This window comes from Anneissia japonica, unplaced genomic scaffold, assembly GCF_011630105.1.
Source record: "Anneissia japonica isolate Jap-2015-1 unplaced genomic scaffold, ASM1163010v1 scaffold1005_len2656397_cov198, whole genome shotgun sequence".
Lineage (NCBI taxonomy): Eukaryota > Metazoa > Echinodermata > Crinoidea > Comatulida > Comatulidae > Anneissia > Anneissia japonica.
The window spans coordinates 1,887,078-1,914,790 of NW_022683792.1; the positions used below are offsets into that span (position 1 = coordinate 1,887,078).

Sequence of the window (27,713 nt, forward strand, 5' to 3'; positions counted from 1 at the left end):
CAGATGACCAGCGGATATCTAGCCCTGGTCTGGAATTTCCTGGAAGTGCGTTGTTTCTACTATGATAAAATTCGATGACAGTTAGCTGTTAATACTGCATGCAACAGATGGAATATCTGTCATGAGTCGTTCGAACATGGTGGTAGCAGCAGTTCCGTTATCGATTAGGGGCCTCCTCACCATAAATGACCCATTCTTGTAAAAAAAGTTAACGTAGATGTTCACGACCCTGGTACTAATTGATAGATATTTAACCTAAAACAATCTGGGGCTTCTAGAACCCAACCGACGTTATAGGTTTTTTAAAATTTTAATATTACTTTATTCGGCAAACAATAAATACAGACATCAAATAACAAATGAACGGATAACTAACCAGTTGTTGACAATCAAACGAAAAAGATGTAACAGATCGCCCAGATCCATAAAAGTCGCCAAATGGCAACTTGTTTGCAATGGGGTTGATTTTTCTTGAAGGGGGAATATAATATTTTTACATATTCCAAACTAGTTGTAGGCATATGGTGCTTAAAATTGCTTGCTTTAAATTATTTACCATGGACCAGTGCTTATTTTATCAGGAAAAACGCACATGGTGATTGTTAGCCATAAACCCGTACAATTGGACTATTATGGCTAGAGCAAATAGCAATTTACAAAATCCGAATGATTGCCACATAATTTTTTTTTTTTGGGCAACAAAACGTTTTTTAAGGGCCTACATGATGGTATACGTTAGTGTTAATGAGATGGATAGGCTTATACGCGCGCATGAGATATTACTGTTATTGTATGTAAGGAGAAAATGAGAACCATATATGTACATACACAATCTCAACAACGAGATCCTCGTACTTCACCATAAGAATTTCCGGTAACCAGACAGTTTGACAGAATCGCAAATTTTGGTGGTTTACTTCATTAATGATTATAATCTCTACAGGAAATGTGCCGGAAACCGTCATATCCTCTAGGTATTGCTTCTAATTCTAATATTCTAAATTCTCCAAAACGAAAGTTTTAAGTTTTATATAAGAGCAGCAACATAACATACACCTGACATACGTGACGAGCTATAGACATAGCTACCTAGGTTGGCAACAATCGACTTAAAATCGGCACACTACAAGTTTAAATACTGTTTAAAGAAAACAGGTTTATTATATTACGACCTGAGTTGTTTCCTCATCTCAAACATGTCATGCCAAAATATAATAATTTCTGTCACCCGGCGGTATAGGCTTCTCATAGGTTGCCGTGATTTCGTTTGAATAATTTTGGTTGATTATGCAAATATCCGAATTTTAAAAATTAATGTAACGTCAATTTGTGGCAGAACAGGAAGCTTCGGGAGAATACATGTCTGTACAGACGTTTGATAAAGTGCTCGTCGTACGTATTGCTTAACGTTCACATGGTAAATGTGCATGGTGCAACCTCGTGTTGCAAACTTGGAAGGGAAAGATTTTGTTGTGCATGTGAAACGACATTTAGAGCAAGAAAAAAACCTGTTTTCCGTGCGTGAGACCGACTTGGCAGGTGTATGCGTTTGGGTTAGGCGTCAAATAATGATTGCACAACATGTTCAAGAATGACGATTGATACGCCACGCGATAAAAATTACTCTAGGGTGCGCTACACTTTGAGTGATGCTTGATAATTGCGATTATAGAGCAAATTATCATTATTATACTAGTTAATTTGATCATCTTCTTAAACAAACAATGTGAAATTGCAGTGAGTTTAAATATTCATTTATAAAAAGAGCACAGAAAGAGTACAATTATCTGATGCAATTTTAATGTTTATATATAAAACAAGAAATATAGAATCTCCATGGCCACTGAAAATAAATAAAAGTGTATTTTATATAAAACAAATTAAAATGATTTCAGAAAACCCTTTTCAGTATAAGTAACTCTTGAAAAGTTATATTTTATTCATACAATTTTGAGTATAAATTCTCAAAGAAAAAGTTCTTAACTAAACACGAAAGCACAATGATATTGAACAATGTTATACTGAACATACTACAAGTTGGCCTACATTTAGGCATGCACACTTTTAAAGTACAAGATTCAGCTGAAGTGGCACTCTTACAAGCGATAATATAAAATTTAGAAGTCTATATATTAATCTATCCATAATTTGTTTGGTAATGTAAACTACCTTTACATCATTATCCATTTCCACATCATAAACATCAGCAGAGGGACAGTGCCACTTAGTGGTGAAACACTGACGAGCTAAACTGCCTAACGCCCGTTTTCGACTAGGCGAATTTATTCGCGGGAATCAATGGCGTCGGTTCGGTTCCTGAGCTCTGATTGGTTGCGCAACTTTTTCGCTTCGCAAAAAGTAGAAATAGTTCGAAATAACGATTTCGCTGAAGCGAAAACTATGATAGAAATGTGAATGCACATGCACATAAACCAACGCTTTTTACTCGAGCGAATAAATTTGCAAGTGGACAACAGGCTTAAAGCCAGTGGCCTGGAGTATTCATTGGCAATATTTTTCCAGGACCATGGGCCCCAAATCGCCGTTACATATAAAACAAAAACACTGGATCGGAGCTTTGACGCATACCAGACTCGCGTCCTACCCAGCCAATTCAGTCACCAAGGTAGTAAAGTCTGAAGGTGCCTTAGCCAGGGTTTCACTATCATCTTCATAATCATGTGACCAAAATATTAATTAGCATAACTAAATAATACCATCAACATCCAAGTACAATGACTGGATAAATAATGTAAAGCCCAGATAGGCCTTGGTAGTTATGTTCATAAGAAAGACATTTTATGATTACTATTATATTATCATTTTAATTTTGAGTACATACTACTTCAACTTGTACATATTACATATACTTGTGGCAGGATCACTTATAAAAAATCACTTTTAATTCACAATTTTACACACATAAGAAAATATTGATACTTTTAACTTCATAATATTTAAAGAAGTTATTTGATGGGGCTCACACTTATTGAGTAGTTATCAAAACTCTATAAAATTACTTGTATAAAAAGCACATTGATTAGCAAACTATACTAATGATGAGTATAAGCACCAATTAAAATTATCATACTAAGTGATAAAATATAAAGATACATAATCTATCTATTTTTTGGCCCTGAAGTAAAGTACATAACTTTCAATTGCAATGGTATGAGTCCGACCCTTTTTGCAATCAATTCATATATCTACAGGATATATTTAAAATACTTTAGAAAATAACTACAGAGGCAATAATACAATATTCAATATTGGACCACCTCCAATTAAAGACCACATTTCTGAAGCCCTGGTTGAATGCCTATCTTTTATCATTAGCTATTCCCTCTGATTAACAACTCCTTCAATTAAAGATTCCCTCTATTTAAAGACCAAAGACCATTGTATTGGCAGATCCAACTGACTTTTTTTCAGTTACAGACCCATATAAGAGACAGTCAATATAATATTACATATATAATCAATATATGTATTACATGATATTAAACTTAGTATGAAGAAAAATCTCCATCAGTATATTTTATAAAGGTGATAAATATTTTTCAATAATCTTATTTATCATCAATATATATATTGTACATGCAATAAAATATGAATACATCCATTTTTTTCTTTGGTTTGATTAATCATTCACAGTCTGTCACTGACTTTTGAGTGCCCTCTCTGCTTGAATCTTCTCGATAAGTGAAACAGTTGCTGTTGCAATATCATCAAGAATAGGTATGCCACACCGGCTGACGACATCTACAAGATACTGGCGTGCCCGATTGTAGTCTGTTATTGCACGATCTGTAAGCTGCAAAAATAGATAAAAAAAATTGAAAATATTACTTTTTTTCACTTCAGTATTATAATACATGTCACAAAAACAAACATAAAATGCAAGACATACCAAATATAAAATTTCAATCCAAGGGTAGTAAACTCAGTTCGATTCTGTCCAAGGGAGTGACTAACAACAACATATCTTATAATTTGCTTAAATTCAGATTTTGATTTTCCTGTCTGTTTGCATTGTACTGTTTTAGATTTTAATTTAGTTATTAAATATTGTACTACATTTTTGCTTTTCTTTTTATCTTATTAAATTGTTTGGATATTTTCTTTTGATATATTTTTATGCTATCATTGTGCATGCTGGGCCCTGCAGGAGACTACAGTCACCAAGGATGAAGAAGAAATAAACTGAATTAAATAATCACAAAAGTAACATAGAAGGATAAGCTATGACAATAAAAACACACAATATCCAAAAAATACTCAATTAAAAACATGACTATTCATCTAAACATTTAAAATATAGTATGTATAATGAATATTTATGCACTTAAATTAAAAGGTTCCTTTACCTGCTCTCCTTCAATTTTTAACCCGTACTGTAAGTTTTGGACACAGAGGACAAGTTTTCGACACTGTCCAACATAGTAGGCGACCTCAACCATTGATGCGATACCTCGGCTTGAATTGCCAATCACGTACAGCATGTATTCAGAGTTCTCTTTCGCCTCAGCCTCGATGGCGATGTAACGCAGATCCCACTCTGTTAATTGCGGGTTAAAACTTGAGAGTCCATTGTTCCTGCAAAATGTGTAATTTGACAACTTTGATTAAATTTTGAAAAACAATGAACCAATGATGATGTCAATTGTTTAATATTGAATATTGTTCAAGAAAATGCATTTGCCAAGAAAGATAATAAATAGGCAATTGGCCCCAACAAGATATATCTGCATTCTCTTAAATACAAAAACAATCAACTCTCTTAACTTAAAAGAATTAATTGGTTTGAAATACAGTATGTTACAACATCTAGGTATAATCTGGGAGTGGCCTAATCGGTAGGCCTAGCTGCTGCAGTTTGAGTACTAAAGTTGGGGTTTGAATTCCAAATAGTCCATTTTGATATTGTCCTTGGGTATATATGTTTGTCTCTCGCCACCTGGATTGTAAGAGTACCTGGTCTGGTAGCATGCAAATGTTTCAGAATGGATTTCTTTTTGGTGCAGAATTATACTACACAGCTATCTATATTCCTCATGGAGTGGAGGGAGATGCATATGATTGTTTATATAATATCCAATGACATGGGAAACCATTAAAAGCCCAATTAATGCCTATAGTTGGTGGATACTGGCACTATAAAATATAAAGTATTATTTATATAATCATGTAAACACAGCATGAGTTACAGCAGAGATCTTCACAATTCCTCAATAAGCTCAAAAAATGACATATGATTTCCTATAGGATTATGGTTTCAACCAGCAGATTACCATCCAGGCCTGCTGAGTACTTTGGTGAGGACGGAAAACCTAGGGTTGCCTGAACCCCTAATTGATACCAATAACATTAAGCCCTTTGGGAACAAACACCATGACTAAGAGAAAATGCATTTCAAAAATAAGATTGAATACTTATTTTACAAGGATAAAAAGGTTTGCTTAAATCATATGAACACTTTACGTAATCCTCTGCTGTCCTCGGAAGAGATAATTAAATTTATACAAAAAATCTAGGTATCATATAATTCTTAAACATAATCTCTAGTACTTACATAAACAGCTTTCTAGATAACTGTTAAAATGTGTTCAATTCAAATTATCTATCTTAATAATCCTAAAAATTATTATGATATTCAAATTAGATGATATACTGGTGTGAAATATTATAATGACAGGTGCCACTTCCAATAAAAAACAGGTGTCACTCGTGATGAATTAAAGGTGTTGCAAGCAATGAAGTACAGGTGAATCATAGAGAAATTGATAACAAAATGTGTAGATTGGGAAATTAAAGTTAACTGGAAATAGATGGGATATATGGATGTACAGTAATGGTTTATGAACTGAAAACATGAAAAATTAAAAATACTAAAGTTAAGGATGCTGGAAAAGCTATGAGACAGCTCCGAGTATTTTGAGCTTCGGAAATAAGGAATGCTGCAGCAGCTCCTTGTCTCTACTTGGCGCCAGCTGAAGGGCAGGGAGGAAATTTCCCCCTCCCCCCCTTGGATAGGCCTGGACCCCTGTCCAACACGATGACAAGGTCGTTGGACAAAAAATAATAATAATAAATAACGTTATTTTGATTTTCAATCCCAAAAGCATAATTTGGGCAAAGTGATAAAAACTCTTCTCTGTTGGCGAATTTCTGGAGCCAACTCATACAGGAGAAAAAAAGATATCACAAGTATAGAAATAGCATAATGTTAGATATGGTACTTCTTAACCTTAACTCTGAGGTGACATTATTAGACAAAAACTAAAGTATCAACTCCAGTGTGTAAGTACAGGAGATTGCAAATCCTTCCTGAAAAATTGGGTGAGTATTACTATTATTTTGTATACATATTCGATCCACAAATGCAACAAAAGAATATTTTAAATATTTATATTGATACACATTAGTTATTCAAGATAACAATAATAACAATAAATAATGTATTAGAATTTATGAAGAAACTAATTGCCAAAAGAAGAAAAAAAGAAAAAATATAATAATAATGAAAGTATACAATAAAGAAAAAGTTTACAATGATATAACAATAAAAAAAAAAAGTAACAATAAAAAAAAAACAATGAGTATGAACAAAATAATGTGTGAAAAAAGAATGCTAGAAAACAGGTTGTAAAATGTGAATGTAATGTAATATAGAATAATTTAATAATGTAATTCAATGGATTTTACATTAATAGAGTATATCCAGGTGTACAATAGGCCATTATTAATATCATCAATACCACGCTGTACTGGGATTGCTGCACTTAGCTTGAATCATATGCAACAAACAAGGTACAGTGCCACCATGTACTAGGGACCAAGAGTAAGCCAATCAAATGATAGCTTCAATCAAGTCTGGCTGTCACGTACACAAGAGACAAGCGTTATGATTTGCTTATAGTGAGAAGCTTCCAAAGTGTAAATTACTATGCTAATTAGATGTACAGCTGTATCACATGGTTCATACCCTCCTAATTATTAAGATTATATTTTAGTTCATGGTCAAAAAAATAATGTGTCTACAAAATTGAAATTATCTCACAAAGCTTCTGAGTGGTTAAGGGGATGTCAACAATAAGACTTGCACATGATCTATTTTGCAAGTGCAGTTTCAATGTTTTTGTGATGTTTTTCGGTTGCAAAATGCACAAATCTAGATGATTCACAGATTTATGTTTAAAAAAATGCTTTCCTCATGTTGTTAAAATCACGAAATGTTAATTTTGCTAATGTTCCCAAGGGTAGCAGCAAAACTTTTATCTGTAAATCACATCTTCATTAAGTATCTATTCGTGACGTCTTCAAGAAAAACTATATCTGAAATTATAAACCAATGTGTTTAAGGTCAAACAAGTCATATTCTTAATCCTGATATATATCGTCTATAATACATTACTGTATAGATTTCTTTTTTAGGTTAAAATAATACATTTGGGACAAATGATTTATAACATGGTAAGAGCCACTACCATAACCAAAAGCACAGAGGGCCTACTGTTCAGTATTATAAGGCACAAAATAACCAATTTTGCATTACTCAAGTCTGACTGACCAAAGATTTAGGTTCGGCTTGTTTTAACCAAGAACAAGCCCCAAATTCTTGTATGAAGTTTTTAAAAGCCATTCTTAAAGCTTTGAATAATAAACTTAACGCAAACCTAGATGTTAGTTCTGTGGTTGTCATTCTGTGAACCAAAATGCATGGGAAAAGCGATGATTAGCATATAGCATGTAAATTTCACCTTGTCCAAAGAAAGTGAAACTGATACGTAGACATGATAAACCCTGTAAGTATGTGCAATATATGTGCATAGTGTAAACAACACCACAACACCCTATATACAGACCACATTGGCACAGGGTACCCTAACCACACTAGACATTACGCTCTAGCTACCAGACCATACTACTTCCTACATCCTGTCCACTGCACCCAACATCATTGCCATACCGTACCTATACCACACTATATCTTCACTGATCATTCCACAGTGCTGACCACTAAACCAGTTTAAATTACTTAGTTGACAACATAGTTCATTCAAAATAAAACACCTGCCTGCCATTGTGCCATAAGAAATACAATACAGTATTTACACATGAACAAATACAGTATAGGTTGGGTTTGATGGTTTTGTTGCAATCAAAATCACTGAAACACTACTCAAAATATAATTGAATTAGTTGAAAACTGGCCACACATAGTGCAGACTTCAAACCTTTTCGAAGCTTCCGCAAAACACTGCCAAATATTGTTTACATGCTGGTCATGTGATACACAGTTAATTAACTAAGATTCCTAAGAGTCTGGAGGTAAAGGAGTTGGTTACATTTCATGCCAAGTGAAAAGAAACTATTGGCCAACTCTTGCTCTCCTAGCCAAGGAAATGTCAAATGAGTTTGACATTTTGGTGTATGGCCGGGTTTTCTGCTAAAACATCATCAGGTGGGTTGGGATATAAAAAAATCCCCCTATGGGCATTCTCCCCCTTGATGGTTTTTCCCTTTTCCTAGATGCCCGGAAATAAATTAAATAATGGAAAATATTTTCTACGCAAGTCTGAAAGTGAGACAGCAAAAATTATAATACGCAGATGTTGTTTTGCACTACAGGTATGAGAAATATGTGGTGCTATCAGAAATAGAAAGTAGTTTAAATAAAAGTTCAATTTTTTGATGTAAGCAAGTTCACATAGGCAAGAAGTTCAGAATGGTTTTGTATGGTTTTGTTACAATAATGGATAATAAATTTTTTACAAGTACCAATGTTTAGTTAAGGCACTTGTCAAGGCCTTGTTTACTTAGTGGATCCAAAAACAATCTCTGACTCAAACATAGGAATTTTATTATATTATTTTATTAAAGATAACTGGCACCATATCCTGAGAAAATGGGTCGCAATGTGGCAACAACCGCAAAAATAGCTGCATCAACAATAAGTCATATATTTGCATTCATCCTTCCTCTGGGACTTAGCAGAGCACTACAGGGAGCTAACAACATCAGACTGACCAATAGGACATCTAGATGGTAGATTATCTAGAGATAGATATTAGTCAGGGTACAAGGTGAATCCCCAGAGAGATGACAAGAGCCAACTACATTTAAATGTATTTTTTATGCTTACACATCTGTCCATGTATTTAATTGACCATTTATATATTTTATAATTTGTTTAAAGTGGCTACATTAGGAAAATGCACAGCACAGCATGCTATTAGTTGGGCATGATTGTAAAGTAAATTAACAACCAATCATGGACTGAAAGTTCAGTATGATTATAATAAAGATGAAAGCAGAATCCAAAATGTTCAGTTTGTGAGAATGTAATTAATGGTATGTGTTGAACAATCAAATCAAATATTTTAATTGCTTACTTTGTAAATAAACTTAATAGCTTTCCATTGAAAAGCATGAAAACACATTTTCCTTATCTATTATTACATGCCCCAATAAATACCACTCCCCATATTCTTTGCATAGACCATTAAAATTGGTGGCAGTATTATCATACAATGTCTGTAGTAAATATGAACTGAATTGATTCGATCTGTAAAGCGGGGCAAAAACACATGGACTGTTCGTTGCGGAAACCGAACCAGGAACCGTCGGCACTTTCTTTCTGTACAGGAACCTTGAGAAAAAAAAATATTACTGCGTTGGAGCAACCATTGCCAACTATTTTTATTATCTGAAAAGATCGTTGTGGGCTCGAAAGCTGGTATCATGCCAATAAAACTAGTTTTAAAAGTACTACAATCTGCATTATATTTATTATAATATTTATTATATCCGACTGGTACTGCTCATCTCATTATGCTTCTGTTTAGCTCAGTTGGCAATGTGTCTGATCCGTACTCCAAATGTAGCTATAGTTGTATATATGCAGTAGTCTACAGTACTTTCTTTAATTTTTCACTGAGCAGTATATATTTTTAAATATTTATATTTCGATCTAAAACTTCTATTCAAAATTGATAATTATGCAATATTATCAAATAAGCAATTTAATATTTTAAATGAATTTTTGAAGGATTTCCAGATTTTCATAGAGTAAATGTACATATATTTATACATGGTGCTTGTTGAAAATCAAAAAGGAAATTCAGATTAGTGTCCAGGGACCTGTGACAGCCATAGTTCAGCACCTAAGATGGTCAGTCCACTGAGAGACATAATACATCTAATTTACTTTAAAAAGTCAGCATTACAGCCTCTGCTAATTGTGTGATACTTTCGTAATAAGACACGCCAAAATTCATGATTTGCTTTGCAGTATGACCCACATCAGACAAGGGGTCCAGAGGACTGCCTAGGCAACAGTAGTTGGGGAGGGGGCATACATTACTGTATTTGGTTTGTAGCATTTAACTATGAATATGAAAGCTTCCATTCAGAGACAAATTCAGAATAAAATATGAGAAAACATGGGAAAAGGGGCATAAAGTAGGTGAGGATTTGAGTATGCTACATAAGCCCCTGGCAAGGTCTAGGGCCCCAGTGGGGGTTCATGGAATTACATTACTGTGTCATGGTGCAGGGTTGTATGCTTTTTCGTGTTTAAAAAACCCCATTACAGTGAAGATGCTACCTGATAAGGAATGACTAACATATTCTGTCTTAATAAAGGCTTCAAACATGTTTTTAAAAATGAAGCCTGACATTACCGAGTGAAGAATTGTTTATTGTAAAGGATAATGAAACTAGGACGAGGGGGTACTTCACATATCTTAAGATTTTTAGATTTAATAATTTCAATACAAGTTACTACCGGTAAAAAGTTTGTTCAGCTGTGAATTACAACAACCAAAATTAAACAAACACACTGCATGTTAAATAAATAAAACAATCATAAAAAAACTATTTAAAAAATCTACACTTTATGTATAAATTTGAATTATTATGTTCTTATAAATGCTATCTATTGTGTTTCAATTTTATGTATTTACTTTTGTAGAAACTGGACCAAATAAATCATTTTTTGAATATTAATTTTTTAATGCCTCTAAAAATTTATGCTCGACAAATTGACTACATAATGATCAGTAAAAAACTGTAACTCATGGTTGCTGATGAAATGTGTTTATACCCTCTAATAATGAATGTGAAGATAAAAAGAGCAATTTCTATATGGGAATTGACCAGAACAGCTGTTTTAAAATCTCATATAACAATTAGTTTGTAGACATTTTACGCTATGTTCAGCTGCTGTAATGTTTAAATAAGCATATAACCATAGTCATATACAAATCCTTATTAAGCATTTTGACTGATTCAACCCCTCTTGGGATAACGTAGCCCAGTGCCTAGGAAGCTATGTTGCAGCTCACAAGATTATGTTAGATGTGAACGCTATAAATCATACCTGCATATAACCCATAGAGATTATATCAACTTAATGGAATAACTAAATCATGACATTAACCTGCAATGGTACTTACGTAACTATACACAAGAATACCTATACTAACACAACTGCAAACGAAATTGAATAACATGCCAAACAAAACATACTAGGTAGTTTACAGTACAGTGGGCCTCCTGATTTTGTGATGCCAAATGAATGAATAAATATATAAAAAGAGGAAGGGTATTAGAACTACACACTAGATTCTGGCAACGGTGGGCTTCCTGCTTTTGTGACTCCTGGGCAATGATGCCCAATGAATCAATAAATAAAGAAAAAGAAGAAGGGTATCATAACTACACACTGGCTTGTAGGGATGGTAATAAAGTTGCATTCTAAGTAAGTAAAAAGGTAATGTGACTGCATAATAGGTAGGGAAGGGAGCAGTAACTTAAGACTCAATAGAGACAGGTTGATCTATACACTAGCTGAAATGGGTGGTATCAGACCAGCATCCATTACTAGCTTGAAATCAGGGTAACAGAACTTCATACACGCTAGAAATGTGTGTAACAGGAAGTTGCATACCATGTCAAAAAATAGAAGACACAGAATTGCATACTATGTCAAAGGGAGTAATATATAATAACATACTTGACAGGAGGAAGGAGAACAGAAATAAATCTGGGAGGAAGGGGCAACAGAACTGCATACACATGGGAGAGAGTAGTAACAGAACTACGAACTACCTGGGAGGGAGGATAACAGAACTATACACAAAGTAGAAGAGAGGGTAACAGAACTACAAGCTAGGAGGGATAAATGGTATCATAACTGCATGGGAGGTGAGAGTAGGGACACAGAAAGGTAAGGGAACTATGTTTGAGGGAAGACAATAGAACTGCATACAAGGTGAGAGGAAGGGGAATAACAGCACTACACTATAGAAGGGGGAGGGCAACAGAACTACCAGGGAGGGTAAGAGGGCAACAGAACTATTAGGGAGGGTAAAGAGGACAATAGAACCACCAGGGAGATTAAGTGGAAAAAAGGCGAACAGTATTCAATCACCTAAAAACTTTTGATCAACCTGACATACATTGGTACTTATCTTGTCTTTAACTGATTTTGTGTATATTATCTTTGTCTGGTTTGGTTTCCTGTCAAGTATTTAATTATGCAACCTTTCCTCTCTATTAATTCCCTATCTCGCAGTCAGGTCATGTGCTGACTCCAGTTCAGTTTTGTAACAGCTACTAATAGAAGACACATCATCAAATGTGTCAATAAAAAACAAACTGCACATTCATGTTCTTGAAGTCATCCATCAGCGGCAGAGAGGGGAAAGAAACATATGACACTTGTATTTGATAATTCTCAGTTATCAATAATAACTATAATTATTTTTCTAGTTTGACAATGACAAAACTATAAGAAAATATGTCTATGTCCTTGTGAGCTAACTTTAGGATCAGAATGATAGCCTAGGGTAAGGTGACCCTTATCAATTACTCATTCACAGCCCTCAGCGTTGTCTTACAGATGTTCTCTAAGCAAAAGTGATGTTATTTCTCATACAGAATTCCAATCATAACTGACTTAACAAATTAATCCCTTGATTATACATGTTCACCCCAATCAATCAAAATTGATAATTATAAGAAGTATTATGAGAAAGAGGTCAAATTGCTGGTGGCCTATGACTCAACATCCAGACAAAAAACTAAAAAAAAAAATTCTGTGTACATCCCTGACAAAGTGACCCTCAGCACTCGCTAACAGTAAGTATCTCCCCCAGTGTTACAGCTCTGAAGGACACAGAGCTAAGATTAATGTGGCCCCCGAAGCTAATTATGAAGTCAGGTTGTTGTAGGAATCACACTGATATTGAGATATAAATCCAAGGTTAGAAGAGTTGCCTTGGAAGGTTTTATTTTAATATTTTTGTGTTTATTCAGTAGATTTAGAGGCTTAGCAGAAGGCACAACCTTAGCATCAAGGAGCCTCTTAATCCAAAGGCTGTGAGTGAGCACAAGTATCAATGCAAATGACAATAAAACAAAAATATAAATCTCCACAAATAAATTTCCATGGTTTTATTAAATTCTGCCAAATACCACAATTTTAAAGATTAAATATAAACTCTATACCATTTACGCCTCATTATGTGACTTAGCTTTCAAGCTTCATTCTCTACTTATTAATATTTATTAAGTTATACTGCTTGGAAGTTAGAGAAACATGCTTAACCTAATGTTGTGGTAAGGTAGTTGAACAAGGACCACTCTAACATGGCCTGGTAAAAGAGTGTAGCCACTTATATTTGTTGTTAAAAATGGCCAACCTAGTGTTGTGGCTTGGCAGTAAAGTAGCTAATTAGAGCTCTAATTTAGTAGTTAAGGAAGGCCTACCTAGAATTGACTTGGTAGCCCTGTTCCACCACCCCCCCCCCCCAAATACCACTCCAAAAAAAAAAATTAAAACTACCATCACTAACAGTCCTTTCCACCTCAATTACCATGCTACATATCCCAAGCAATACCAGAACTAATTGTTCTTATTGTACAATATAAATAAATTATTAACAGTTATGATCTAATATTTTCCTGATAACTATGAACTTATCTTAGTTCATGCCCATAAAACTGTCTTCCTAGAAAAACAATTCAGACAAGCCTGAACTAGTTTATTACTAAAGGACAATAACCCAAAGTTCATTATACCATGCAGAGCAATAAAAGATTATCATTTAGGTCTAAGAAAGGGTTTGGATTAACCTTGTAAAGCAAGTTTGATGAGGTTATGGAAGCCAATTTTTAAATTAGTTAATTTAGAAAAAAAACAACTGACTCTAATATATTTGGCCTGATTCCTTATGAACTCTGAAAACTGATGATGCTCACTTGACACAAGAGGGCAGTATTTAATACAAATGGAAACCTGGAAATGTATGCAAGTACTGTCAGATAAAAAAGAAATTCTTGTAGTATTAGTAATAATATAAGCAATATCAATAATATTGTTAATAATAGAAGCAAAGAATACTGTATTGAATGGTTTAGTAATATCACAATACAGGTCTCCCTCTAATTAGAGACCACAATCAATTAAAGACCACTTTTCTTTTGTCTTTATTATTCTAATAAGAGACCAAAGATGCAACCCCGGTCCCAAAGTGGTCATTAATTGGAAGCAGCCCTGTATACTACCTGAGTAAAGGAATTGTTATCTCCTCCCTCCATGTCGTGTTTCGACATGTTCCACCAAGGTAAACATCTCGCTTCAAAACTGGGACACATGGCTGACTTTGACGTGACCACCTGGACATGACACCTATCATATTAAATTCACTATCATTATTATTGTTATCATTATTAGCATAAAACATTATAATTCTTATTATTAATACCACCACAATAATCGTCACATATATTGTCTCTCAATATTTGTATTATTTAACATAAACTATGCATCATTAAACAAAAATAGATGGAAAGAAAAAGGGAAAATGTTGGAGGAGGGATTCACACAGCAGTGGGTGAAACAGCCTGATGATTGATTGATTGATAGAGTGATTAAAAAAAAATAAAAATACTTACCATTCAAACTCCCTTGTAACATTGAATAAATTCTGGCAAATGGATGCATTGGTTGTTCATAATTTCTATACTCTGTTGCTAGGCAACAGAACTCATTAAAATCGAAGTATTTCTCATCCTCATGTTTAAATCTTGAGCTTTCTTCGATTTGCCAGTATGCAGGAAAGGAGAAATCTTTGTGATGGAGTGACTTCAAAGCAAGTAATGACTTCAAATAAAAATTTTAAAAATACTACTTATTTTCATTATTATTCAAGTTTTCAAGAATATTGAAGGAAAACCAAATTATTGACAATATACGAATACATCTTAAAAGAATTTCATCTGGTTCCTATAATTCTATGTTGGAATGTTACCTCTTTTTTGTTGAATATTGTAGAATGTTAGTTGTCACTGGACACAAGATGATGTCAAGATCAATAGTGTATTACATACTGTATATATAATTCAAAATGTTTATTTATTTATTGTATTACCTATGTTTAATTTAAAATTTTCTGAGCAAAGTATAGTACTCTGATTTATACATGGTATGCAAGATATTTTCAACATATGAAAAATATTTCACTCAGACTTTTAACATACTGTGCCTTGAACAGTCTTAAGTTACAGAGAAAAATAAATAATAAAATATAATAATAACAATAATATAACATGAATTACAATATTGCACAGTTGATGACTACTTACATCTCTAATGCTAATTTTACTGACATCTTTTTGATGGAATTCTTTGAAAGCACATTTTGTATTACTGTAAAAAAAAAGACAAGTTTGGTAGTTACTTAAAATGAGGAGGTGGTAGATAAGACCAAGAGATTAGGTGATGAATATATGACCAATATATTAGAAGATATAATGAAGACTAAAATATAAATTAGAAGATGGATATAATCGTTGAATCAAGAGATGGATGACCAAAAAATAAGGCAGATATAAGAACTAACAGATTAGGGAGATAGATATACTGTAATGACCAAGAAATTAGAATAAGATCGATAGACATAGAGATGTACATAAGACCAAGATATTAGGAGATGAATATAACACTGGCAAGAGATAGACGGATATAGGACCAGAGATTAGGAGATGGATATAAGATGGTGATATTTTTTCCATAATGGTGCTGATTATGATGAATATTGTATGTTTGTTTCTTGAATGAAATACAAATGTTGTTGTAAGTGATGATGATGATGAAGACAATAACACTAATAATGATATTTATGATGATGATGTTAATGATGACAATATATGTTCTCATTAACTCACATTAACTTTTGTCCAACTCGAACATTAGGATACCTGACAGGTTGTGCGCCATCCTTAAGATCTAGCGCAGAGATTGGTATTCCTTGGTTGATGACCTTAGCTGCACAATGTACAGCAGTTTCGATGTCGTCGAATATAGGGAGACATTGTCGTTGAACAAGATCCACTAGAAAATGGTGTGCACGAGTTAAATCGCTTAATTCACTACAAAATAAGAAACAAAATTTAAAGTATAAATTCTACTGTTACTGAGTTTTACACTTACAAAATCACTTTTTTTAAAAAAACTTTTTCTAATTTTGCTTGGCAAGTAAAGGAAAAGATCATCCAGAGTTGGCCATCTTCATGATTTAATAGTTTCGTAATAAAAGATTTTTCCCTGATATTTACAATTCAACTTTTGAGCAACCCCTTCCCTGAACAGTAGAAAAGTTTCCGGCCATCAACCCTGTACCTAAGGTAAACATTTTCAGCTCACTATATAAACTCAACCTATTTCACTCACCTACACCTTGGCAAAACTTTAATTTTTGGTGTAATGATTTTTTGACAAAAGAAAATTTGGAAGAAGGAAACAAAGCTCCCTTGACTTACGTGTTATCAATTCTATTCCTAAAATGCTGAGAGAAGTTGTTGCCATACACTCCTATATGTAATGTATGCAATCTTTAATGGATGATGTAGTCAGTGAGTAAACTGAAAAACATTAAACCCAACCCCTATGTGTCATGCCATGATGATGCTTATGTTAAGAAATAAAAGTGAAGAAATGATATCACCTATATTAGAACTTAATTATACTGTCTTAGAAGTCTTTGAAAACACACATTTGGATACCTACAAAAATAATTATGGATCATACTGTTTCCAGAGCTTCTTTTAATGAGGAAATTAATGTTTTGTTTTAATATTGTAATATTCCTAAAATGCTGAGAGAAGTTGTTGCCATACACTCCTATATGTAATGTATGCAATCTTTAATGGATGATGTAGTCAGTGAGTAAACTGAAAACATTAAACCCAACCCCTATGTGTCATGCCATGATGATGCTTATGTTAAGAAATAAAAGTGAAGAAATGATATCACCTATATTAGAACTTAATTATACTGTCTTAGAAGTCTTTGAAAACACACATTTGGATACCTACAAAAATAATTATGGATCATACTGTTTCCAGAGCTTCTTTTAATGAGGAAATTAATGTTTTGTTTTAATATTGTAAATAGAAATTAATCAAACATAATATAAACCAAACTTGAAAAGAAGAATCCAAGTTACAGAAATTTACTTAATTTGCATACCAACAACAGGTGTTACCTTTAAAATATTGATGGTTATTAACCAAAACAAGAAGAATGCAAACATTATGATACTGATAACTAAACGGTCATACAATATTTAGTTGCTATAAAGAGGTGCCTTATGGTATGACAGTGCCACGATTATTTTTTATCGACCACTTTTGATAATAATTCCTTGCAACCTTAAATTCCTCTGTTATAACATTCATGGTTTGTGATATAAAACAAATAATAACAGATAATGTCTATTATTAGATAAGAAAATACATTTCAGACACATCACTCAAATAAATACAACTGTACAAATGAATGAGGTAATTTATGTAATGAATACAATATTATATTGGTGGGTATAATGATTACATTACATTATTATTGGTACATTAATGGATATTAAAATAAAAAATAAATTGCATAACAAAAAATTACCATTGGGAATCATAATCTGAATGAGTTACAGGAGTCTGTGAGGTGCTGCTGGACAAACACAAAACAAATAATCACATAAAAATCTTTCTTCACAACTCGGCAGGAATAACATAAATACAAATCATATAAGAAAAGGTATTAATAGATCTCCTCTCATGCTTAAAACACATTTTACATTTACTTTGTACAGTAAAACAATACATGATATAATAAATAAATATGTAACATAATATTATAATGTATAAAATAAAGGTGCTGCATAGTAAAACTTAATACTGCAGATATGGGACAGTGGTATATTTGCCACTAAATGTGTCAAGGTATCAAACAAGGAATTACAAAGTGATAATAACAACCAGAAATACTGTAACTGTTATTTGGCCATACAAATTGTTACCAAAGAATATTGACATCTGAAAATCAAGATATGTCAGAAATTGTTCTTTCATATTGTAGGGCTAGGCCTAATTTCAGGGTTCATTATCTCATGCATTTTAGTTGATAAGTAAAATGTTAACCAGGGGCCTGAAATTCATTAACAAGGTACAAAATTAATTAAAGCTAGAAAAGTGACCTTTTCACAACTCATAGTGTTTGGGCTGAACTTTCGACAACCCAAACACTTCTTTGGCCTTATCAAGGAACAATGATGATATTAATGCAAAACACATTCTGTTTGTTTCAAATTCAATGATGATGCTTACGCTTGCGTTAATATTTCCCCTGCAACTTCTTCAGGAATACCTTTGATGACTAGAATAACTTGACGACCATTCCCTAAAAAACAACAAATCTTGAAATAATTTTAATGTAAAATACTGATCAATAAATCAATCAGTATATCGATCAGGTAATCAATCAATCAATAATGGAATTTAGCTGTTGGTTTGTGGTATAGATGCTTGCCTTTCCATACCAAGGCACTACAATGATCAAATGGCCTGTTCTACAACAAACTATATGCTTTTTTGACAAAAAAATGTTGTATGCCCATATATAGTCATGATGTGCCTATATATGGTCATGATGTGATGTCATCATGACCATATTTAGGCATGTCACATGTTTTTTCAAATAAAATTTGATAGTCTGGACAGGGCATAAGTTTTCAAACTAAAGGCAGCTGTGTGCCTAGTTTTGATTGGTCATAATTTTGACTTAAGAATCATAATGTTTACTTCATCCTGAAGGTGATGAGTCACTGGCTGTTAGAAGTGTAAGAGCACAAAAAAACCCCCCCAAAAATAATTTAATATCCGTCGAAATCGAAAACTTAACAAACCGAAGTACCTGCTAGATATGCAGCCTCTACCAACGAGGCAGCACTTCTTGTTGTGTTATCTATGACAAATAAAAGTAATTGAGCTAGTTGTTTGGCTTGTTCCTCCACTTCAATAAGATGGGGGTCCCATTCTTCTACTTGCTGGAAAGCAAAAATATAAAAACTATATTAATTATCATTATCATCATTTTTTCATCATAATCACCATAATACAATCACTCTTACACAGCATACTCCTCAAAAATTCCATTGTACTTCAAAACAACGAAATGTGAATGGATACAAACGAACACAATGAATCATTACATATTAAAGTGAATTGTATATGAACTACTTTATTCTTACTTACAGGGTTGTAGTAAGTCAATCCATACTGCTTGAGAAGTGGGATAGCAATATCACGCCGCCAAGTGGTTGGGTTACATGATCCACCAAGGAATACTGCAAAAAAATGAGGGAATCTAATGTAGTACCAGCTGAGGGAAAATAAATTATGAGTGCAAATCCTATTAATGTAAAGCCCAGGCACACGACTTTACAGTAATAGGATTTGCACTGGTAATCCGTGTGTACACAACGGATCATTTTCATTGACTATCCATTCACTTCAGACTGCCACCGGCAATCAGCAGAGAATGTCACGTTCTCTTGCACTCACAGGGAGAGAAGTCGGATTTTGTTGTTCGACCATCGTACGACGCCGTGAGTGCCCAGCTTAATAAAATGAATGGCCATTTGCACTAATGACTAACATAAGATTTTTGCCAGCAATTATAATCAGGATATGCCACTATTGAGTGCAACTGGCCATTTGCACTGACATTGGCATAATCCAGATATTATTTTCAAAGAACAGTTCTACTTAAATATTAATATATTGTCATAAACAAAAGGCAGCGTGTTACCTTGAAAACTGGACATGTACGATAAAAATGGGGGACGGGCAGGTGGTTGTGTATAAGCATAGCTCGTGTCTTCACTTGAAAGGCATGCTAACCTGGTAATCATAACACATGTATGCATATATTTAGTACAATATTTAGTGCAATATATGCAACAACATATGATATGGTGGCATATAATATTCACGATCAAATCTCATACATATTCATAATATATAATCTCACTCATGCTTATAATCTAATCACAAACATATTAAAGATCTAATCTCATGCATATTCATGATACAGTATAATCTCATAAATATTTATAAAGTAATCATTCATAATTCATAAAATCCCATATATATTTCACTGTATATATTAACCCACTTCATATACAATCACTTTTAACCACTGAGGAATAAAAAAAATATGCTGTCTGTATATATTAGCATATTCATATACAACAAATCACTACAATTAACCAAAAGAATGAAATGTAGATTCAACCATGACTTCACAAAAAATAAAAATAAATTACTGATCATAGTAATTATGGCAAAAAAGAATCAAGAATTTGACAAATAATTATGCAATATCTCCATTCACAGGAAAATTAATGTTTTAAAGGGAACATTTCCTCCCTGATCTCTCACTGGTAATGCCACTCTAAAAAAAATCAAACATTGAATAAAAATAATTTTTGATATTCTACTTACTTATGTTCCTCATACTGTTCAATTAATTCTGTTGCAAATATACAGAATTCACCAAATGTCACATGGTCCTCAGGCTTCCTATGGGAACACTCACTACCAACTTTAACCATCTCATATACTGCAATAGAAAAGTTAGAATTATAAATATTATATTAAATAAAATGTGTGAAAGCACTTGACACTAAACACAAAATATAGAACGTGTTATATTTTAGTATGAAAAATACATTTCTCCCTTTTGGAAAGTAAAAAAAAAACAAAAAAAAAAAAACGAAAGAAAATAGGAAATTGATCGCCCAAAATGCCTCAAAAGTTATTTTCGGGCGTCTAGAAAACAAAAATTTTGCGGGGGAATGACCCCGGACCCCTTGGGGTGGTGTTACCTTCATCGACTCCAATTTCGGCCCCCTTTTCGGACATCTCTGGATCTGCCCGACAATTTTACAGTAACACAGGTATACTATTTTGACATGAATTTTTAATTAGAAACAAAAATATATGTAATGCATTAACACTATCAACTAAAATTCTGATGGTATTTAACTGTAATTTGAAGATTGATTTCAAACCTTGAGTTTTCGTTGGATACAAGTCGAGCCCATTCAGTGCTTCATTTAGAGACTTTCTGTCAAGCTTTCCAGTTCCTTTATCATGCTTTTCAAAAATGCTTAACAAATTCCTGCAAAAGGAGACAATTTGTCATACATTAATACACAACATTTACTTATTTATATATTCATTTATAACTAAGTTCAAGACTAAAATGTACAAGCAAATGCACAATCCACATAGGGCCTGTTTGAGCGAAAAAATGTCCGTACGATTTACCAGTTAATTCACCGGTACACACTTTCTAAAACCGCTCGGACACTAGTCTAATTACCTTACCATCTGGATTATCCGCGACAATTTTGACCACCAAATTGCTGGGTAGAATACCGTGTATGGAATGACCATGGAGCCGGAGGCGATGATAAATCAACCTAACCAAGTCAAACGGTCGACCACCCACTGAGTGCTCAGCGCGATTACCCGGTGAAATAAACGGAATACGGTCGGCGTTTTTTGCTTGAACAGGCCCATAGTATTCATTCATTATCTTAAATAATGTTTGAAGGTTTCATTAAACCATCTGTAGTATATTAGAGCATTAAATAATAATTTTATGTTTAACTAAAGATTATATAATCTTAATATCTCACAACTATGTAATATAGTAAAGCGATAATACCTCAACCAATTTTGGCAATCAATATTTTATATTTTTTTGTGTATTGGTATCATTTGCAAATTAGGCTGTACATGATTAAAAACAACATTTAAAATGGGATTGAATTCAATTTCATTGAATCTAGGGCGAGACTATTTTTATTCCATGTTTCGCATACTTATTTGCGTACTTATTTTTTAAAGATCATCGGAGAAGGGCAGAATAAAAATAAAATTTTGTTTTCTTAGTTTGCAAATAGTTTTGCCAAAAACATCCCGACGGAGAAAATAAAAATAAAATTTTATTGGTGAATGTAAAATGGGATGGTTAAATACTTCAAATTTATATAATTAGAAAGAAATGTGGATCTTATCTTTGGAGATTTCAAGAAAACAGATGGGGTAATAAAAATAAAGAAAAATTTAATTTTTTTGTGAAATTCACATTTTTTCGTGGTGGCGGGTGTGCTAATGGCCAAAAATAAAATTTTATTTTTATTCGAAATCATCAATATTTGAGTTTGGCGGGTTCGCTAAAAAAGGTATAAAAAAAGTATTACCGCCTAAGGACTAAGTTTGCTAACTGATACACTGTATGCCTTCGTTGTTTTATTGTTTCAGTAGTATGTATATGTACATAGAAAAATATATTAAAATCAAAGTAAACTGCATTCCCATATGAACTTGATTACATCATGCTCCTTGCCTAATTCATTTTTCATACTTATTTATAGCTTTTGTCATTGTTTGTTAGGTGTTGATATAAGTACTATAGATTGTAGAAGCAGTTTGGCACAGCGAAAATGGTTCGGTTTGCCAACGTTAAGGTCAGGGTTTCAATCCCTTTGCTGTGCACTTCGCTTGTGTCCTTGAGTAAAGCACTTTATCTCCACCCAGAAGCATAAATGGGTACCTTGTGGGGTTGCCTCCTGCTGCACCAATACGGCAGCAACACATAAACATGTGGACGTAACCAATGACATGGGAAAGCAAAAGTGCTTCGAAACCTAAAGGTAAGGCACCTATAATGAAGTAATACAAGTAATGCCAACAAGTAACAAGTAACATGGATCATCTAGTTCATTAGAACTACTCTATTTAGAATGCAAATTTAGCTGCTAGTTCCATCTACTCTAAGGGTTCAAATGTGCAGTGACTGTTACAGGCACTTTTAATTATTTTATTTGCTTAAATTTTCTGTGTTGTTCTTCTACCCACCAGACTACAGTGAATGAAGTGTGTGCAGAAACCTTCATTTTAAGTTTGGTGTTACTACTAAATCTGGAAGTACAAAGGAAATTATCATGATAAATTTTTATAATTTAAGAATAATTAGCATATACCCGTGCTTTGTACGATGTTAAATGAGTGTGAAATGTGGCAAGGCACATACAGTAGTTAAATTTTACAGGAAGTTGAGGAGGAAATCAATGAGGACGTTATAGTTACATTGTGATTATTTTTCCTAAAGGACCTTTTTGTAGATAATGTTTTGCTTGAGTGTATCTCTGCCAAATAGTCCTTGTGAGGAGTTGTCCATTTTGATAATACATTGGAGTACAGTACCATCTGTGAGCTGTCGTGACAAAATGAGTCTTGTGGTACGCCAGGTCAATTTGAGATATTCAAGGAAATATATCTAAAGTGATATTTTGACAAAAATTGGTTTTCAATGTTTCTGATAAGTTTAATGTGGTATACTTCATAATAGAAAAAGTTCTGAGTTGAGTTACCTAAGATAAACAGGTTTCTGGGACACATTTTGTAAAGCTACAGTAAATTTCAGAAATGATAGGAAAGCCAACACAAAATTTATCAATTGTTTATATTTAGAGGTGATTTTCTCTTTAGCATGTTTTTAATATTTTAGACAGAAGGAATTAAAAATGATCTTACTCCGGTTTTACTCAACCTAGGAACATGATTCAAAGACCAAAATAAAGCTTGATTAGTCTTCTATCTATATATCAATAACTCATTTTTCATTTTATGTACCACCAGACTCACTTTGTTATGACAGCTCACATATAGTAGTTGCGCATGAGATAAATATTTTTTATTACAAAGTGGTTATGCTTTCGCCGAGATGTAGTGCAATAAGATAGCGAGAGTTATTTTTAAGGTTAGGATAAAGCCAAGTCCCAATGGATTAACTGTACATAAATTTGAGGTGTTGATTGGCGGAGCTAAATTGACTATAAACTTCAGTTTTGCTAGATCTTAACACAACACCATAGTCTTTTATTAGAAAAGAATAGGTGTGGGTTGGTTCGCCCACAGGTGTTGGAGGCTATGGTGTTGAAAACGCACTTTTCTTATCCAAGGAGTAGAGTAGGACTAAAATACTGTAAAATTTAATTTAACAAAACCATCACAATCTTCGATAGTTTATCTTCAGAATATCCAACTATCTGTGAATAATAATTCTGTTTAACATGTCTTTTTACGGTGTTGTGTTGTTGCTTATGTTATTGCAGTGGCAGATCTAGGAATTTGAAATAGAGAGGTAGGGGGCGCCTAGCTAGCTTCATGCAAATTTATTAATAATTATTATTATTAGGAATAGCCTATATCATACTTTGTCTTCAGGAGTATGCCTTGTATTTTTACCTGATTGATTTCTAAGACTATTTTTTTTACATTCAGTATTTAATGCAATGGGTCCTCTGTTACTTAGGACACTGGCAGCACTTACCATAGAGCATGCAGCTCAGTACCTGAACACGTCCATTAGGCTCACCAGCACCGAGATGATCAGACTTTATTTAGCAGTAATTGCACAGTATTTTTGTTAGATCTGAGAACTGTAGTACTGCACAAAATCGTAGGGATACTGTAGTTCTTATGTGACTTAAAAAGCTTGTGAAACATGGGCAGAGGTGATGAGACCGTTCATTTGGTGGCCTGGCACAATTTTGTTGATGCGAAGCACTACGGTACACAAGCGAGGGAATGCTGTAGTTTTTATGTGACATAAACAACTCACAAAACATGGTCGTCACGGTACTCAGTTTGGGTGGTTTTGGCTGTCTTTTCGTTTGTCATCCAATATCTAGCCTAGAAAAACAGAGCTTATTGTGTTTCGTGACACACTGTATAGGAACCCCAGTGTACTATATAAGTAAAGTTACGCCGAGGCATAACAGAATTAATATATAGATATGTGGGTGTACGGTATAAATACTGCGCATTTATTTAATAAAACAATGTTGGTTTTGGTATTAAGGCTTTTTATAATAATCATTGTCTGAAGGCATAAACTGTAATAAACCAGTAAATAACCATAAAACCCACAACAAAATCCTACAAGCAATGAAATAAAACCTCAAACTCATAAAATTTCAGCAACCAGTCAAAAATCTGCACAGCTATCGATTTCACTGATTGGCATCTAACTAAACTTAATCAATGTCAAGAGCACAAAAAAAAAACGTATAAAAATTAATTACCTATTATTGGAGCATGTGATTAAATTATAATGGTATTGGAGAGGTAAGTTACTATACAGTTGGTTGCTCTAATGATGTAACAAAAGACGCTTATCAGAAATATAAGATGGTAATGAATTCCACAATAACGCATTGAAATAATACCTACGAAACACACCAAGATGATAGGGCGTCTAAACCACTAGGTGCCAGTTGTGGCGCCAGAAATTTGCTGACAAGAAGGGGTCCAACGTACCAAAGCGACGACGAAGCCTCAGCCGACAGCCCAGAATAAAAAATCAATGTTAGGGTTCATGGGTAGTTTTTATGGCTTAATTTGGTCCTAATTGTGCTTTTAGACCACAATATTAGGGATTGGCAATCAAAATATGGATAGGCAAATTATTATTTTTTTATTATTTTTGGTCCGATGACCTAGTCATTCTTTTGATGACAAAGGGGTCCAGACCTGTCCAACAGGTGGGCAAATGGCCACCCTACTCCCCCGCTAGCGCCACCACGGCTAGGTGCCAATTTAATCTTCCGGGTAGTGAGTACACAGATTATTTTAAAGTACATTGCCTAGTGACCCAATGGCCAGAGTGAAAAATCTATCTGCACCTAAAGGTTGAGAAACCAAATCATAACTGCTGCATGAAATACATATAAATTTAATTAAATACTGTAATATCTGCTAAGTGACCCCCCCCCACAAAAGTAGTAGTAGTAGAGCCCGAGGTGCCCTGTGTCTGCTACAATAAATAAATATGGCAACTGATTTTAATTTTGAATATCTATTAGCTACCACTGCAAGATGGCAGATAAAAATGTTCCAACCCCCGAAACTCAAAATTTGGGAGACTGGACGTGCCCTGGTGAAGTGCACCACCACCCTATAAATAAAATGTTGAAAATCTAAGTTTTTCATACTGCGTTCTGATCTTTCAAGGTTTCAGCAACACTCGGAAAATCTTTGTATGCAGACATCGTTGATAAAGTCGGCGCACAAAGGAAAAATTGACACAGAAATATTCGGTATTGATACCGAAAAACCACTGGTATTTTGGAGTTGTTTTCTGAAAATTCAGGAGAATTTGACAAAGATTAGTATAGCGCCAACATATACGGCAGAATACAATGTTCAGTGCTGCTATGACAATATGTAAGATTTATACGAAAATATGAATAACAAACAACAATCTTCATGGTGTGTCAAAAAACCTGTATGCCTAGAGGCCTCCCAAATTGTAACAATAACAGGGGTGGCGCTAGGATTTGCCTGACGGGGGTCCGACGTCCCCGACAAAAAAAGTGGGCATGGCCGGGCATCGCTCAAAATCTCTCAAAAATGCTCAAGAAGAGAGGGGAAAAGCACCGAAAAATATGAAAATTTAGGGGTTTCAAAGGCATTTAATCGATTTTAGAGTCTATTATAATATGTAAAGAATACATACATATATATCTGTCTCTTATACACATCTAGATGTGTAAAAGGCCAGTTTGTAAACTATCCTAATCAAAAGAAAAGGCAAAAATAAGTCTGAACCTAAGATTTTCTGCATGCTACAGCCGGTTTAGTCACTCTGTCCTAGGCTCCAGGCTTAGGCTAGGATGAATAGTCTAAAGGCCGGTATTGTTTGTATGTATGCATGCCCAGCCTACCCTGGCCACTCTCTCTTACTTTAGTCTTATCATAGTTCGCGATGCCCTTTGCTACTGCTAGCCTAGGACTAACCAATCATTAGGACATTATTTTTATTTACCTGGTAGTCGGACCAAACACAATGTTTGATTCCTTAAGCCAGTTCAGTGTAACATCATCACAATGTGGTTGATATCTGCGATATATACGCTTAAAAAAACTCATTTTGCTGAATATCCCACACGTCTTTCACTCCGGTTTCAAGCCTGAGAACAAGGCAGGGGAGAAGGTTATGCTCCAGTGATCACGATAGATGGGAGTCGAGAGCGATCGCTACCTTTTTGTTTATATCTTCGAAACATTACGTAACATCTAAATTTAGCACTAGGCCAAATTGACATTGCGCGTAGGTAGTATGACTACTGCCAAAAGAACTCACAGGAACATCCCACACACACTACAACTGCCAAAAGAACTCACAGGAACATCCCACACACACTACTGTAGTCAAAAATGATGTCCAAATATTAGTCCAACCATCCGTACCAGTTAGAGAACAACTGCAGTGACTTCCATCAATCAAA

The 27,713-nt window shown here is 34.0% G+C and overlaps 1 protein-coding gene across 3 annotated transcripts; it reads right to left on the minus strand.

The window, feature by feature from the left end:
• Positions 1-3,463: 3,463 nt before the first annotated feature.
• Positions 3,464-27,669, minus strand: LOC117102335. Of its 3 annotated transcripts, none has more exons than XM_033242604.1 (14): positions 27,251-27,669; positions 21,420-21,529; positions 20,851-20,968; positions 20,156-20,247; positions 19,600-19,691; positions 19,259-19,391; positions 18,673-18,745; positions 17,969-18,016; positions 16,237-16,440; positions 15,655-15,718; positions 14,965-15,172; positions 14,575-14,698; positions 4,368-4,596; positions 3,464-3,814 (listed from the first exon to the last, which is right to left on the minus strand). In XM_033242604.1, the coding sequence occupies exons 1-14, from the start codon at positions 27,352-27,354 to the stop codon at positions 3,659-3,661; spliced, it is 1,755 nt and encodes a 584-aa protein (XP_033098495.1). In that variant the 5' UTR covers positions 27,355-27,669; the 3' UTR covers positions 3,464-3,658. The 3 variants fall into 3 exon arrangements, with proteins under 3 accessions (XP_033098495.1, XP_033098501.1, XP_033098507.1); XM_033242610.1 differs by having other exon boundaries at positions 17,969-18,013; positions 27,251-27,668; XM_033242616.1 differs by lacking the exon at positions 17,969-18,016 and having other exon boundaries at positions 27,251-27,666.
• Positions 27,670-27,713: the final 44 nt, after the last annotated feature.